Source organism: Engraulis encrasicolus, chromosome 4 (genome assembly GCF_034702125.1).
Source record: "Engraulis encrasicolus isolate BLACKSEA-1 chromosome 4, IST_EnEncr_1.0, whole genome shotgun sequence".
Classification (NCBI taxonomy): domain Eukaryota; kingdom Metazoa; phylum Chordata; class Actinopteri; order Clupeiformes; family Engraulidae; genus Engraulis; species Engraulis encrasicolus.
The window spans coordinates 16,451,398-16,469,163 of NC_085860.1; the positions used below are offsets into that span (position 1 = coordinate 16,451,398).

The 17,766-nt window shown below is 42.7% G+C and overlaps 2 protein-coding genes across 5 annotated transcripts in view; one reads left to right on the plus strand and one right to left on the minus strand.

The window, feature by feature from the left end:
* The window catches only part of mical2b (microtubule associated monooxygenase, calponin and LIM domain containing 2b), a 63,550-nt gene extending 49,598 nt beyond the window's left edge, over nucleotides 1-13,952 (minus strand). For 3 of the 4 annotated variants that reach the window (XM_063196800.1, XM_063196799.1, XM_063196796.1), the window contains exons 1-3: nucleotides 13,760-13,952; nucleotides 5,136-5,511; nucleotides 601-808 (exon numbers count right to left, since the gene is read on the minus strand). In XM_063196800.1, the coding sequence (XP_063052870.1) occupies nucleotides 601-808; nucleotides 5,136-5,387 (460 nt within the window). In that variant the 5' untranslated portion in view covers nucleotides 5,388-5,511; nucleotides 13,760-13,952. Of the gene's footprint in view, nucleotides 1-600; nucleotides 809-5,135; nucleotides 5,512-12,128; nucleotides 13,705-13,759 lie in introns of those variants that run through there. The other variant, XM_063196797.1, reaches the window with a different exon arrangement.
* A 1,938-nt stretch (nucleotides 13,953-15,890) lies between these two features.
* dkk3b (dickkopf WNT signaling pathway inhibitor 3b) overlaps nucleotides 15,891-17,766 on the plus strand; it is an 11,909-nt gene continuing 10,033 nt past the window's right edge. The window contains exons 1-3 of the mRNA XM_063196036.1: nucleotides 15,891-16,205; nucleotides 16,451-16,576; nucleotides 16,770-16,850. Of these exons, the coding sequence (XP_063052106.1) occupies nucleotides 16,002-16,205; nucleotides 16,451-16,576; nucleotides 16,770-16,850 (411 nt within the window). The 5' untranslated portion in view covers nucleotides 15,891-16,001. The remainder of the gene's footprint in view (nucleotides 16,206-16,450; nucleotides 16,577-16,769; nucleotides 16,851-17,766) is intronic.

The window sequence follows — 17,766 nt, forward strand, 5'->3', positions numbered from 1 at the left end:
CTTATAACAGGCAAATTTCAGGACACTGGCAGAGAGAACAGGAAAGAAAACAACGGAGGGAGAGGAGAGGGGGTTTGGCACAGCCTGAAAAAAGACCTGGACGGATCATGCTGCCAGCAATTAGAGCAATATCAAATCTTTTTTTTAACCTTAAAATAATGTTTTCAAAGTTGTTTTAACTTAAGGGTTCATGAACTTGTAACAGGGTCACAGGGCTATGCTGCCATCTATGGCCAAATAAACTCGAGTATGATTGGAGGATCTGACTGTCTCTCTGTAGTTCTGCATGAGACAATTCTCCTTCCAGGCCAAACACTTAAATCATTTAGAATTGCTTTAAAGGCTTCATATTAGTGCATTTGGAAATAAAACCATATTTAACAACTGACAGATGTCCACAAAGTTTTCATTACTTCTGAGCTTTGAAACAAAAGTACTACCATTTCATAAATTAGTTACATTTATATTACAGGAGAATGACAATATGTGACATACAGCCATTCGGGACAGAAAGGGCAAAATGAGACTAGCACGCCAAAGGCTACATGCATGTATGGTTGTGGATAGTCCATGCATCATGATGAAACGGCAGATACTCACTGATATGGTCGATTGCTCCTGCACAAAATTTGCCATAAAACTTCTTGGCGCCGAGTTCCTTCAGATCATGGATGGTGTAGGGCCACAGGTGCAGCACATTGTTCCTGGAGAAACTGTCCCTTTTCTCGATGAGGACCACCTTGGCTCCCAGGAGGGCCAGCTCGATGGCCGTGCGGAGACCGCAGGGTCCACCCCCGATGATCAGGCACTATAAGGAGACCGGGAAGACCAGGAACAAACCACGATTTATCATTAAGAAAAATAATGGGTAACACTTTATTTTAGGGATACATCTATAAGCACTAATACATACAATGTTAATGCTTGCATAAGTAACTTGTAAGGCATGTACTAAGCAAACACTAAGGCCTACTAGGTCCTTACTAAGGTTAAATTGGTAATAAATCCCTTATTGTGCATGAACAAGACATTTGCGAATACATGCCTAACAAATTTTTGATTTTGCTTTGCACATGCCTTACAAGTTACTTATACAGGCACATTGTATGTATTAGTGCTAATAGATCCCTAAAATAAAGTGTTACCAAAATACTATATAAAATAAATTGACACCAAGAAACTACTCAAATTAAAAAGGCATTACAATCTGAGTTCAAGCTCATCAGTTGTGGCTTCAGCAACCCAGCAAAATCTCAGGTGTCAGTGGGTAACTCATTTGAATGCACTCAGTTTTTGACAAACCATTAAACATTCATTGGTGTCTCAAACTCTCTATTCTGTAATGAGCCATCAATGGCAAATCATTGTGAGGAGCAAGAGCTTATTTGATCTAGGCCTAACAGAAAAAAACAGGCTTTTTCATGGCCGAAGTCTTATATTGCTCAGTGTTTTTAGTTGGTCAGATCATGAGCATGAGGATTAAGGTGAAGATGAAGGTTACATTAAAATCTGGCAGTACATAAAAGATTACACAAATAACATCAACTACATGAAATTACATTTGACCCATTATCTACCCCAACAGCCACACACTGATGACTGATCTACTACAAGAGTAGCCTCCCATCCCATTCATCCAACACACCCGACCCTCAACAGCTCAGTCTTGCATTTCATAAGAGCATGATGGAAACATGGGTGGAAAGAAATTCAAACCACTGATCTTACAACTTCACATATGCTAATCTCTGACAGTATTACTCCCATGCATAGTGCATAGTGTTATCACTCCATGTTGGTAAGATCTTCAAGTTGGGTTTTATGTAATGTATGTATGCATGCATGCCTGTCTGTATATAGGCCTGTGTCCTGTTTTTTGTCAGTTGTGCAATAGTCTTGTGATGTGATGTTATGTGTATGTCCTGCCTTAAATGAGTGTTGCACAGGGACACCAAATGCATTTCAGTGAAAAGTCTAATCGTATCGTGTATCGTATGTAAACAAAATCACCCTAGATGCCTTCATTACAGTTTCTCATGACACTGACATTAAACTCATTAAACAGCGGCCTTATAACAACATCAGACACAATACGTGTGGAAGGCAGCATGTTGACATTAGGCTGCCTGTCAGCAGCCTCTATAAGCTCACGTAGCCACCACTCACTCACTGACTCAATCTAAATCTCTATGCATCGCATCGCCGTGACTTGGAGTGGGAGCTTCCTGTGAGCATTCATGGGCCGCTGGTTTCCTGCCTTGCGATGGGCACATACCACCCAGAGAAAAAAAAATAAACATTCCCTCCGCCTCAGTCATCAATGTGCATTATAATGTTATTAAAGAGCAAACTCAGCAACACACTTGTATAAATAAATCAACACAAAATGTACATTGAATCATTTTCTCCAGTCATAAGAGAGATCAAACATCAGGATTAAGAGGAACAGGGAAACCGGCACAAAGGGCAAAAATGCAAAAACGGTTGACAGAGATGACGTGCTGCATGTGATGAATCATTTTGAGAGGTGGTGATCACCCTGATAAAGGAGCGCGAATGCAAATGGGCTCTGCTTGAAGCGGAGGGAGGGAGGCATGTTAATTGGCCCTTTATCAGATGTACAGCCTACAGTACAGTGAAGCCCTCTGCTCTGAGCAACAGCCACAAGCTATGAGGTTATAATATGATGGTCATCATTTGTAAAAGACCAAACTGTAAACGATGCATCAGTGCCTCCCTCTGCTTCCAAAAGGGTCTGACGATGACTGCGATGCATGGCTCAGAGCTGATTTTCTGAATTTTAGATACAAATGTGGTGTGTGGAGGACAAGAACAGGAGTCACACACAAGGGCTATGTCTCCAATCACGCACTTGTGTCAGTGCACAGTGCACTGTTGTCTTTAGTGCATACCGTCGTGGAAAAAGTTGAGCACTATGCACTGTGCCCTCGCTGGAACTGACGACTGAGCATGGCATTAGCTCGCCAAAATATGAGTTGGCTGGTGTTTACAATGCACAGCGTCTGGTGCTTGTATTCACATTTCTTTCACCCTAAAGGACAACAATCACACATACAATACTTTGGTTGGCATGAAAAGGTTGGTGTTCCATCAATATTACTTACAGAATTAGGAGACTGTTGACCAAACTCTTCTACTGAACTGAATGCCACATTTCCTCTGTGTCATTGTCAACATGGCCGCTATTTAGTGCGTGCAGTGTCCATCATTCAAACACTGCATTTTTCCACCATTGTTAGGGGATCATCCTGGCACTTTCAGTGCACTGGCTCAACAAACATTTTCAGTGTGAGTGCCCTAGGCACTGAAACACAGTGCCCGAAGTGCACAAGTAAGCTTACGTGATTTGAGACACAGCCAAGGACTGAATGGAAATCAGAAGTATGCATGCGAGACATCACGTGCATGTAAAACACACAAAAAATATACATCATACTTTTTTAAATACTTTTTTAAATAAGTTTAATACGTTTTTAATACGTTTTAATATGTTTTTTTCACAAAATCATAGAGGCATTTCTTCTGATTGTTGTTCCATCTTGCGGACATTTTTTGTCCATAGAAAGTGGTAACTTAAAAGGAAACAGGTGAAGTACACTAATAAGTGCCAGGGGAAAAGAAAAGTAAAAAATCCAACAGCCATGTGTTGTTCACCAACATTTTAATAGAGAAGCAGATCATAAGTAGATCAGAAATCATATTGGTAGCGGGATTTTGCAAGATAAACACAAAACACATGGCTCTATTGTTGGATTACAGTGGTCATAATACAGTAGACTATGCAACACGCCAAATTTACTGCACTCCGCTGTGTGCCTGCCAGGTCTGGGCTGCCTTTCCTTCAGACCTGATATCAGCATCAGCGGCTTATCTAGGCATTGGAGGAGGACCATGAAGTCACCCAGCCCAGCTCCTGCGAGCCACACGCTGCCAGCAGCATTTCATCTTAAATGGTCATGACTGCACACACAAGGCTGTACACCGGGGTGACCCGCCGCGAGTCACGGGCGGAGCATGACAGTGCCAATCAGGTCACTTGGTAAACGGGGCTAAGCCAACCCGCGCGGCAGAGCACCTGTACGGTACCGTAGGACTAATATGCAACATACAAATGTGGGACAAAAAGTTAAGGCTGCCCAGGTAAACACGGTAGGCCTGAAAAACTGAATTACTACTCACTATTTGCATTATGCACAATGACTTCCTCATAACTTTTATGCCAATTCAAAAAAAACAAAATACAGTACAGGTTTAATATGATCTTTGACTGCATTGTTCATCCAACATCCCAACAGAGGCAATGGAATCAAAACCAAGAAAATCTGAGGGAGTCACTGGATATGCGCAGCATTATAAAAGCAAACAGTACCACTGAGAGACTTTGAATACTGGATTTAACTACCAAATCCAATATGGAAATGGAGCCATCCACCAGACTAGGCAACCGTAGAGGCAATCGCTACACGCTCTTTCCTTCCTGATGCACAGATAAACTCAGCAATGAAATCTCATTTGTCTTCCTGTGAGACACACTCCTCAACTAAAATAGGCAGCTAGAGATGAAAGCTAGGCAAGGAAACAATCCTGCCCCCATTCCCCAACCCCCTCCTCAACATGACATTTGAGACACAGCGACTTCCTCAGTACCTGCACCTATACTTCTGTTAGGAAGATGCAAAAGGTTATGAAATCACTTTTGTGTGTGTGTGTGTGTGTGTGTGTGTGTGTGTGTGTGTGTGTGTGTGTGTGTGTGTGTGTGTGTGTGTGTGTGTGTGTGTGTGTGTGTGTGTGTGTGTGTGTGTGTGTGCAACACGCTATCCTACCAGGATCTTACTGTATGTGTGTGTGTGTGTGTGTGTGTGTGTGTGTGTGTGTGTACTGATGGAAGACTGGTTGCTGTACTCAAGAGTGCACTATATGTCTACTGCAATGTGTAATAGTGTGCATTTGGTCTTTGTGTATGTATTGTATTTGAGTATTTGTGTAAGCTGTCAGACACCTTTATTTCCCTCAGGATTAAGAAAAGTACTCTACTCTATTTATATATTACTTCGGTATGCGTCAACACAATGCTGCAGTAGAGGAGGAAAAGAAGTATTTCTACTGGATCTTACCCGGGTGTCGGGGCAGGCAGTGCCCTTCTTGTACTCCTTGTGGCTTGCTCGTTTATCCAGCTTGTTCCAGAGGGGTGTAGCCTTCCATGAGGTGACGGCTCTCTTCAGGTTGCGGTAGAAGGCACTGTAGTCAGACGGATCCAGGTCCAGCTGCCGGCACAGTATGTTGAACGCTTGCAGGGTGCCTTTACACGTCGACGCCTGGATGAAGGTCTCAAAGAGCTGTCCGGCCTGATCCTCGAGTTCCCCCATGTTCCCAATGAATCCCACCTCGCGCGCGGCGTCCGACTCTTCACCTCTGGTCCCTGGTCCTGTCCAGCAGCCACTCAAGTCCTCAGATCTGGGGAGAGTGCAGCGCTCATTCCCAACTCAAGGGCTGGAAAGGAGAAAGCAACAGCGACAGAACAACAAAATGAGTCTTAATGATCTGACACACATTCGCAACTTAGTGCTGGAAACAAGAGCGCAACTCAAGAACAAAATGACTCAATGATCCAACACACACACCCACACACACTGTTACAGATTACCGTACAAGGGAATCTGGCCAGCTGGTCGGACTGCTAGTCTGTCGGGGGTCATTGGTAATCAGCTGCAGTGTCAGCTCACTTCTGACCTGATTAGCCCTGATTAAAACTCATCTGGAGCCTCCCTTACCCTCTCTTCCCTCCCCATCCCGTCCCGTCGCGTCCAAGGCCAAAGCCAACGCAAACTAGTCAGCTTCAAACCAAGCTCTGGAGCAGCTAGCTTTTGCACCACAGGTGGATTAAGTAATATTCTTACTGACGAAATTATAACACTGTACATACATAGTTTATACATTATACACCTCCATTGTGCACATTAGATTTTTTAATCATAATTTTTTAAATCTGTAAGCACTTGTTGGGATTATATGCTTCGCAGGAAAGGAAGAACAGTGTTTTCCCCCCTCTGGCGACCTTTATAAAAAAAAACATTAGGGTGAAACAGACCTCTCATGGAAAAATCCAAATGTGATTATGCATTGGTTACACACATTTAGTGTTTTTTTCCCCACCGTTTCCAGACATGTAGCACAAAAAAAGTAAAAACTTAAAAATGAAATTGGTGATGTGCTCCAGATGCTCTCATAATATCCTGCCCTTATTAAAAATAATCCAGTTTCAAACATGTGACCTTAATAATGACCGAACATATGAAAGCCTGGCTGCCAATAAGACATCTGTTGCTCTCAATGAAGTGGAACACAGACGCTGCTGTGTGACATTTGAAACAAATGTGAGGCGGTGTGTGTTTGGGAAGGTGTTGTACATGGGTCTGCCTGACGTGGTGCTGTAGCCATGACCGCTATGGGCTTAAAGTACAGTAGCCCCTGCAACTTCCCAACCCCCTCCACACCTCCCCAATCATCCCCCCCCCCTCCTCCTTCAGCAGGGCAACGGGGGAGGCATCTGATCCCCGAGGGGGCTAATAGAGTTTGACAGCCGCTACCACATCTCCTTGGCCTCTGCGGAGGCAATATTCAGAGACAGCTGCCTCCCCTCCGTCCCCTCTCAAAACAGCCCCTCGTCTTCTCTTCCTTCCCCTCCGTCCCCTCTCAAAACACCACCTCGTCTTCTCTTCCTTTCCCTTCCCTCCAACGCGTCCCTCCCCATTCCCCTGGTTCCCGTGCCAGGCCCCTCCCATGAGGGCGTCTGTCTGTGGCCCATGATCATGAAGTCTGACCCCAACGTTTCCGATGTTGGACCTCATCGCCCCCCTTCCTTCCCACTCCCCTGAAAATCTCCAAGGCCCCTTGTACTGTACACATAGACACCCAGACAGCCCAGCAAAACTGCTTTGTTTTCCAGGAAGTTCACTAGAAGGTTTTCTGTCTACATTTGACAGGGTGTAGTAGGACCAAGGCGACAGCAGCAGCATGGGAGCTTTCTTGAAGGAAATGCCACACAACTTATCGGATTTGAAATCTCCCTCCATTGGAGGTAATGGGGCAAGTTGTTTTCAAATAGGGGACACACAGCAGAGCCAGAGCATGGCAGAGCGGCATGTAACTTCAGCAAAAACTGAGGCATCCATAAAGCCAACAACAAGAAATAAGTGTTACATGATCCAAATATACTGTACATGGTCCAAACGTACTATAAATAAAATGTAACCAACTAAACAAAAAAGTCAAAAACTATGGAAAGACGCCATGTCCTGGAGAGCTTTGAAGCCAAACAACCAGTTAACAGCAGAGAAAAGTCCCGGCGGCAAATCTGTTGTCGTGCTGCGGGAGAGTAATTCGCATGAGCAGTGGTGTGACAAAGCCAGCATTCCAGACTTCCTGAGGTTAAATGCGTGACCTCTCCTCGGCTAGTCCAAGTGTTTCAGAGAAGAAGGGAGTGGAAGCAAGCGTGCTGCTTAGACCTAGCAGCTCTGTGCTCAGTGCTCACCCACAGCCATAGCATTGTTGGCAAACATGGATCCCCTTTTGAGTACTGGACAGAGGGGTGGGAGACATTGACACTAAATGGAGAAGCATATACAGTACGTCAGTGGGTGAGAGGGTAATGAGGGGATAGAAGCAGGGCGGGACTGGCCATAGGGCATAGCGGGCATTTCCGAGTGGGACCTGCACCCTCGCGGGCCCCTATTTTCAGAAATGTAAAAATATATATTTATATATATATACAGTATACACACACACACACACACACACACACACACACACACACACACACACACACACACACACACACACACACACACACACACACACACACACACACACACACACACACACACACACACCGTTGAGTCAGTTCTGCTCCACTAGTTTTGAGGGGCCACTATAAGCCAAAATTGCCCGAGCCCTAATTCTCCCCCTGTCCAGCCCTGAACAGAAGGGAATAGAAAAAGGGTGCTTGTTAATGACACGGTTGTGTTTAAGTCTACATCACACCTTTTTGCAAAATAAACTGTACAGATTGATGCTATTTATTTCAAAAGGGCCTTTTTGCCATAGATCAGTTGCAGGCAACAGAGGGGATCTCAGCAGCATGAAGAGGCAAAACTACACAAGACATTTGTAGGCCTCTTTCTAACAAAGCCACATGACATGAGAAAGATGTGTGATTAGGGGAAACCACTTCTGTAAGACAATCCAAAACAACACCTGTAATAGCCAAGGGAAACTATATGAGCTCTAGGCTTTTCTTCGGTGAGCTGTCCATTATCTAAGCTAATGCACCAAGGACAGAAGGAAGGAACACATTTTAACATGGCCAATACCTTAATCTGGATAACACTACAAGATGTGTGTGGTGGAAATGAGCGCTAGGCCCTGCCGTGGCCAACCCGTAGGGCACTCGCCTGCCATGCGGCCGACCCGGGTTCGATTCCCGGCCCGGGTCCTTTGCCGACCCCTCCCCATTCGCATCCCAATTCCCAATTCGCTTCCTGTCCACCTCTCACACGGTCCTATCAAATAAAGTCGAAAAAGACCAAGAGCCAAGAGCCAAGCCATGATCCTGCAGCCCTACCTAGTAAGGTGATTTCCCGTCTGTCCTGTCCTGTGCAACATGACTATGCACGGTACGTATGCCAGGTGTTTTACAGAGCAAGGGTCACAGACTTGTTACACAGCCATGCCATAAAGAGTACCATAAACAGGCAGATACCTCACCGCTCAACCTTGAGACAGGAAACTCAAAGGATGACAGCCATCTGCACTCATTTATACTGAAGGATTGGCATAAAATGAAGGCAAACAAAAGACCACATTCAGATTTGATTCCTTTACTGAACGCAATAAATCTATCAAAAGGAAAATATGGGTCAGAGTCATCACCACAAGCTGTAACTCTGCTTAACCAGATTAGATCTTTTGTGTGCCAGACAGCCAAAAAAGAGGAGTTTGTGTGTGAGAAAAAAAAAATCAGGAAATACCCATCCCTAAAAAAAAGTGCTACACGGAAAAAAAGAGACACGTCATCATGTTTTCAGAAGGGCTCGTTGGCCATCTCCCTGAGGGCATGGAAGAGACAGAGGTAAACACAATAAAAGGAAGGTCTTATGGGAGGCGGAGAAGGATGTCACACTAACTGACTAACTACTATCTGAGGTGGGAAAAAAGACAGTTTGCCTTTGAAGAGTCGTGTGATTGTGTGGAACTGTCCAAAATTCTGCAGCTGGTCAAAAATTCCAGAATACAGTAATCTTCTCAGCTACTGACATCAAGATATTACCAGAGACGGTCTAAGAACTATGAAAATCTTTGGTATTATGACCCCACTGCAACTGAGTAGGCCATGTAAAATGAACACAGACACATTTCGAAAAAAGAAACGTGTTTGACTATGCGAGACATGAGTAGAAAATGACACTGAACCTTTAGCCTTTCAAATGGTTCTTTTCACTGGTAATGCCATAAATCATTCAATAGCAATAAGCCCTTTCACTTATTCAGGAGGTATTGAAGTATTAGAGAAGTCTGCTGTGGCCTTGTGAATGTGAGTGTGTGGTGGTGCAGCTTTCACAAGGCATCTGCTCAGAATAGACAGGTATCGAGTTTCTAGCTGAAGCCCAGTAGGCAACACACACACACACACACACACACCAAGTCCCCTCCACCTATAGACACAAGTGCCAACCAACGTTCAGACACACTCCAATAATCTACCTCCTTCAAAGAAATACCATCCAGCTATGAAATATATGTGCCTTTTCAGCAAGCTGTATGACATTAAGCACTTGACATACTTTTCATGTCAAAAGTGAAAATGCTGCAAGTCTCTTGCGTGCGTGCCAGCAGTCTGTCTGCCCACGGTCTCTCGACATGCAAACGATAAGGAAGGAAAAAGGCAGATCCATCCTTTTATCCGGGTTCATGATCCTCATAGTGCTAATGTCAACGAAGAAGAACTTGTTTTGGCCTCTCTGGCTCCAGTGAGTGAGTGAGCTCATCTTTGCTCTCATGATTCCTCCTTGCTAAGCTGCTTTAGCCTGCCCAGCCAGTTTGTGTTGACAGATGATCTCCCTGCTCCTTCGCAGCCCCAAGGGGAGCCAAATCATGTGTGTTTAGGGTTGCCAACCGTCCCTTGAAACACTGTATCGTTGCCCAGCCGTGGCTCAAACGGCTGGGCACTGCACTGCTACACCAACGACCCGGGTTCGAAACCGGCCCAGGTCATTTGCCAATCCTTCCATGTCTCTCTCCCACCAACTTATTTCCTGTCTCTTTCATACTGTCCTGCATGACAAAAATAATAAATAAATTTAAAAAAAAGAAAAAAGAAATACAGAATCGTCCTGTATAAAGAAACAAAAGTATTGAAATGAGACACAATTTAGTTAATTTGGGCCCCCACACCCCCACCTGCGAGAATGAGGCATCCCGTATGTTTTCCAGTGACAGTTGTCAACCCTATGTGTTTGTGTATGGGGGCTGACTGACCAGCAATACCTCGCCAGCAGTGACAGCTGTGACAACAAGCATGACATTACCGGAAAACAAGGACAACACAAGGAAAGGGACTTCTTAGAGGAAGTGAAACAATGGGAGAGAGTTCCACACGAGCTCACCTGAAGCCACAGGTGATTGATGGCAATAGACACACAGTGCAGAACAAGAGGAACATTTCCACTGTGTTAAAAGAGGAAATATTTTCCCTTTTTTGTTTTAATACAAAAGGGGTATGACTTGGGTCTGTGCTCGTTATGGTTCAAGTGGGAGGGAATGTATTGTGCTTAGCGTAACCTACCTTTTGGCAGTACAGACAAATGACAAAAATATCGTTTCACTTCGATATTATGAAATTGTATATTGTTTGACAGCAATATTGATAGATCACGATATTAATTACATTGCACAGCCCTAGGTATGACCTTGCCCAAAGTCATGTCTTCCTTATTATTTGATTATTCAATAGTACCATTTACAGGAATGAGGAGAAACTGAGCAATTGCCAGACAGCCAAACAAATGAGACCATGAGACAGCAGAGCATGTTTAAGTACCACCAGACAACTGAGCAAACAAGCCCTAGGGGTAGGTCAATACTAGCCTGATTATTATCTACTTTCAAATCTCTTCGAGACTTGGTCTGACCAAGAGCATAACCATTTACATTTCCCAAATGGCATGGTTGACCCACCTCCCTTGATTTGCTTCTGGTTGTTTGATTCCTGACAAAGTGGGAGGAGTTCCCGATTTTTCGGAAGATCAGAAACAATATTTATATTGCCTTGGCCTGACTAGAAGCAGCGCCAAAGGTGTTGCGTCACTAGGAGGGCACGGCCTGGCTAGGTCAATACATTTCTTGCTGCAGTCAACAGAACCAAATACACATTTCTTTGATGAGTAAAAGCAAATGATCATCAAAAATGCTGTTTTGAACAGTTCCATAACAAATCACAAAAGTAAAATCAGCAGTTTGTATCCATGACCTGTCAAGTAAATACTGCCTCAAGAACTTGGGCAACGCTGTGAAACTGGTGGTGCAGATTATGCATTTCCAAATCACGCAACAAAAGCAGGTCAGGTCACCATCATCATCATCTCCCATTATTACAGATGAAGAAGTAGCACAGGGCTTAACCTCAGAGCAAATGAGGCTCCAGGACAAACTCATTTCATATTATGCCAACAGAAGTCACGTCAAGAGCAAATTGCTTAAGTCTAGGAATGCGTTATGAGAACACTGTAGTCATCATTTGTCTTAATCCCTTTTCTTGAACATTGTATAATGCAGAACAACCATTAGAGAGCAAATAATCCCTCATGACATGTGTCCAAAGGAATTAAATTGTAAGCAACTAGACGACTTTGAAGCACTAACAAGACATGCAGTTGGTTACCAACAACTTCACTTGTTAGGATAAAATGGCCTGAATGGTTAAGAATCTTCACAAACAAAGACATCTGAGTATTTCACATAGAAATTCAACATTAAAGACCTGCTTCAAATCAATGTCAACTGCTTGTTTGTCTGTTCAACTGTCAGTTGTCAACAAAGGAAACATGTCCTACCCCATTTCACACAGACCTCTTCCTTCCCTTCCCTTGCTTTGCTTTCCGACTGCACGGACTCTCCCGTCTCCGCTACTGACAGACAGTCACCCATATGGCATGGCAATGACAGTGACACCAGCACACTGACACTCGGATATTTTTGTCATTCCCCCCCTCTTGATAGGCCGGCCAGACCTTATATGTCTGCAGCTTCCAGCAGGAATTGAACACTTGTGTAACTGACTGTTGTAACTAAGTGTTGCCTGGACAGCATTATTTAATTGTGCAAAACATTGGCCAACAAAGGCCTTGGAATGCATCTAAGACAGTCTATATATTCATACTCGTGCTTTTTAAGTGTGACAACCATGAATGCAGCTGCTCCATTGGGAATGCATTGCAGATTGTTGAAATTGTATTGGCCCTGTTGAATACATTTGTGAACGCAAAGCATTCCTCCATGAATCAGGTCAGGTGTTACTGAGAGGCAAGTAAAGCTTGTCATTGTGTCAAATCAACTCATGTATATCCTTAGTGGTTACCACGTTAGAAGCAGAGAGAACAATCCATTTACCTGGCATCATGGTTAAAACAAGAGGAATGACCAAAAAGAGCCAATTGTGAGTTGATAAACAAAGAGTATAAAAATGTGACGAGATAGGCCTACCCATTAGTCAACTGCTGACAAAGAACAAAACATGACAATCAGAGACAGACATAGCTACGTAATGACAATTCAGACAGCAAAACTAAAAACCCTGTCATTTGACCTGCCAATTCAATGAACCACCTAACCCCAATTCTGCCTACCTACCACACCCCTTTAGCTAGGTTGATGATGAGCCAATTGGAGATCACCTGTGCTGCTGCTACAGTTGCCTACAGTAGAATGGATCCCTCAGTCCAGTCTCTCCATGTCAATCTCTGCAGGTAATGAACTTGGAGGGAAAACATTCATACTACAAAACAGTTTGATTTCCAAGTATGCCAGAGAAGGGTCAAAGGCGGGAGAAAGCGACAGCCACATCACAAACGGCACACTCTTGACGTAGGGTGGACATAATTCATTCCTGATTAATAACCTAGTTCTGCGTGTTTGACGCACGACGTGCAAACATGCGATAATCTCTTCATCAGTCTACCCAAGACGCCGATGCACCTCTGAACCATTTCCCCCGGTGTTTACATTTGGAGTAGCCTACATTTGTGAAGTTTGGGAATGCATCAGATCACCGTCGCAAAACACATAGGCTAGGCCTACTTAGGCAGGTTACCGCTTTGGATAGACTAGGCAGTGCAATTCAGCAAAAAAATAAATTAATATAGGCTACACTCCGTGATAGGGCCTATGATTAAATATTAACGAATTGAAACTTAAGTCAGAAAGTGTACCTGCACAGTCGTAACACAATCCCAACACGGTAATTGTAAATTAAATTTTAATAGGCATAGGCTGCATGTTTTATTTAAAAATAACTATTTGCGTTACTTGAAAGTTCACCCATTTTCTCAAGTGATAAGGCCCACCAGTCAGGACAGTGTAGCCTAATAGGGGTAAATAATAGAATTCTCCAACACAGCATTTTGTAGATGGTCAATCAGGCTTGATTGCACGCTGAAGTAAAATGTGCAGTGTTAAATGAACTTACTTCAGATGTCTGTTTGAAACTTCAGCGACAGCAGTTTAATATTAATCCCATCAGCAGCTTCCAGTTCCACTAAACCACCGCGAAGAGCCTCGAATTCTCACTTTACTTAAAACAGCAAAAGAATAACTTCTTAACTAACTTCTTTCTACCCCCAGCTGACGCCACACGCTTAACTGAGCGGAAGGTTTGGTGCGTCTCGCACTATTCTCTTCAAGGCGGTGCTACGACAATATGACGACCAATGGGAAGTTTGGAGATAAACTTGGCACGCACGGGGACCGCAATTGGCCAGTGCCTGGATTAATTTTCAGTAACTCTTCCTTGAAGGGTCAACGTATGATAGCCTACATAATAAGAAAACAGGGAAATAAAGTATTTAAAATAACATTGCATTGTTTTATACAGATAAGACTCCTGACAGCTACAGGTTGTTGTTACTCAGCTCTCATAGCTGCCTGACTCCCGGTGGTGATGAATTGGCTACGGCTGGTGTCTTATTGTAGGCTAATTAATTAACACAGTCAAGCACCATGACATCCACGGGATTGTAGCTGCACTATAAATACAACCATCTCCCTCTCCCAACCCGAACCCAATTTAACACCCATAGGGTGAACATTGGTAAAGTGGGACGATTAGGCCTATAGAAATTTCAGGTTCTCTGCCATTGTAGGCAAATGCCATTACATCACATGTCAAACTTTTATGTTATTTTCAAAATCTAGGGTGTCTTTAACAAAATTAAGCAGAAATTTTGGAAATATTTTCATCACAGAAGAAATAATTTTGCTTTAAACAGTTCTGGCCAACTTCCTGACCACTGGTAGAGTGGGACATTGCTGCTTTTTTCATTTTATTTTATTTATGACACAATTGACACGGATATTAAAGTTTGTTATATGTGCATTTATGTAAAAACTGTTTGTTTGCATACATTTTGTTACCTTTATATGAAGAATTTGTTGCATAAACCTGCTTACATAGAACGCACCCATAAACCTGATACAGCAAGCATATTACTACTGAAAAAGAGACTAATACACGATTTTATTGGTAATTTTCTTATAATAAGCAATTATAAGCAACATTTTATTGAAATATAATACACTATTTGCTGTTTCACCATAAAAAATGTGCCCTGTCCCTAAAGTGGGACAGTGGAAAATGTGCCCCTAATTAAAATATTTTAAAAATTAATGAATTTTTAACTAGATGATACTTAATGAAGTCACCTTTCATATGAAAACAGTTGCTGAGGCCTAACATCAATTTTGAAAGTGCTAGGCCCTTAACATTATTGACCTCAGATTGCTATGTCATTTTCAAAATCGTTGTTTTTTTGGCTCAGCCTTTGAATGACATGTTATCACGCCCCCCAGGAAGACATCACAACCACACTTAATATTATATTTTAAACATTACATGCTAGAGAAACTATATCCAAAAGATTTAATTGGCTACAGTAAAGTTATATGAAGATATTGATGATAAATGTTAACTGTCCCACTTTACCAGTTGTCCCACTTTACCAATGTTCACCCTACATAGAGGTAAAACTTCGACAATTGAAATATGAAGGATTTGGTCACGATATCTGGCACCTCCACAATACGACAGCACCATCTGCTGGATAGTTTAATACATTTCTTCATTTCTTTCTTTCTTTCTTTCTTTCTTTCTTTCTTTCTTTCTTTCTTTCTTTCTTTCTTTCTTTCTTTCTTTCTTTCTTTCTTTCATCATCTAGGTTAATTCACAGCAGTTTTTTCATCTATGACCTAGGCCTATTTCAATAATTCAACGAAATAGGCCTATCATGTTCACTAATAGCCCATATCAGACTAATGTTTCCCCGCAGTGTTTCAGTGTTCCTGGTTCAAAACCCATTGAAGCGATAGCAGGTTATATTCGGCGGTAGACAGTAGGCCTATGATAGAAATGCGAGGGGATGTGTTTTGTAAACCTTCATAGGGAAATAATTGAATAGGCCTATATAGACTCTGCAGAGATTGATTCAATGCTATAATTCAAATATTGGAAATACCAGTTGAGGTTAATGTCTATGGATTACACACTTGCAATTCTGGTGTAAGTGCAGCCTACTTCAAGGCATCACACGGTGGGCAAATTATTAATTCCTTTTCCGGGGTTTTCCTCCCCTCGCCGCCGGTGAGCATAGTTTCCAGACGGCGCAGGCAGGACCTCCGACGCAAAGTTCGTGGTGTCGTCTTGTTCGGCCGCTGCGATGCTCAAGTTCATTCCGATCTGTGTCTGTGTCCTACATTTATTTAATGGCGTTTCAAGTCGAACGACTCCTTACACAAAAAACGCCATTCAGAGTCGTGATGGAAATCTTGCTCCGGGGCAGTTAACCTTGAACGACATGTTCAGAGAGGTGGAAAAATTGATGGAGGACACGCAGCACAAACTGGAGGAAGCGGTACACCAGGTAGGCTAGTCTACACGACGACCTTTTCTAGATGGCACTGACTTGGATTTTAAAACTTCACTTTTTATTGTAAAGTTATTGTAGTCTCTCGCATTTAATGTTTAAAGAGTCACTTTCTGCCCCATAATTTCATAGGGTAGGCAAGGCAATATATATATATAGCCTATATTTAAAGTAGTCTACTTTTACTTTTGTCTCTTTAGCCAAACATCACTTTATAGACTTTTTTTTTATTTGTGCTGCAGATGAATAATGAGAGTGTGAAGTCGCAAGCTTTCGCACAGGATTTGATTCCAAATTACAATTTGACCATATCGGAGGGGAATGTGTTTGGAGATCCAGCGGTTCGCGTGGTTGAGCAGATAACCAAGGTATGATGATCCAGTTCTTTTTTTATCTGCAGAGTCAGACGCGAAATCATCTTTCATCATTGTGAATTAAGTTGCCTGTTCTAAAGTTATTATGCCTTTATGATGTAGCCCTTCAGCAAATGATTGAATTGATTAATCAGTGCTGCAGTGGATTTTGTGTTTGATTCTAAAGCAGCTGTTACTCTCTCATCAGGACATCAACAACGGGACAGGGGACATCAATGTGGTCAGGACAGTCATCCAAACGAGTGGCAGATGGAATGAAGTTGATCATGTGAGTGACTGAATCCTACTGAAAATGTTTGTATTATGGCTAGACATGTCATGCAGCCTCCATGTAAAAGTAGTCTATAACTAGTTCTATTCTTGAACTTGAGCTACAAAGGGAAAGGGGTTTTATTCTTTTTTTAAATGGTGTAGAAAGCATGATTTGTACCATGTGTTGTACCACAGAAAGTTTTAATACTCTTTGTTCCTTAGGACCAGGGCTTATCCGCTTCACCATACGATCTTTCTGTTTGAGACTGGTTAAATTTCAAATTTTTTGTCCCTGGTGTTGTACTTGACAATTTAGACAGAGTTTACATGTGTTTATGGATTAATATATTAATTTGGCAAAAATGTGGGAAAATACTTCTCAGCTTTAACCTGTTTTAGACATGGCCCCTGTTATAAATTTGCTGTTACCAGAATAGCAATGACCAAATTGCAATGACATCACTAAATGCACTTTGTAATATCATAGTAGTAGTGTAGCACAGTCTTCGTAAAGGCTATTTTCAAAGGTTATTTTACTGGCAGAACGGCAAGCATTATGAGACTGACAAGTCCTGGGTCCTCTCAAAAGAAGCCTGATGTGCTTTAGAGTGCAGTGCACATCAACCCTGTTTGAAATGACTCCCGCTTTTAATCCATCTCTGCCTCATCTTCATCATACTGTCAATGTGCATGAGAGTACCAGTATTTTCCACAGCCTGAACTGTCATTAGGGATTTTTACAGCTTACTTTCTGGCTTTCCCCCTCAGGGCAACTGCGCACGTTTTGTGTGCTTGTAACGTTAGAAAGCTTGGAAGGAATGCATGGAAAGTGGTCGCTTGTGAATGTTTCTGTAAATGGATCGTGGCATCATTATTGTGTAATTGTCTGAAACTGCATATTTTTGGTTGCCACTGAGCTGGACAATTAACTC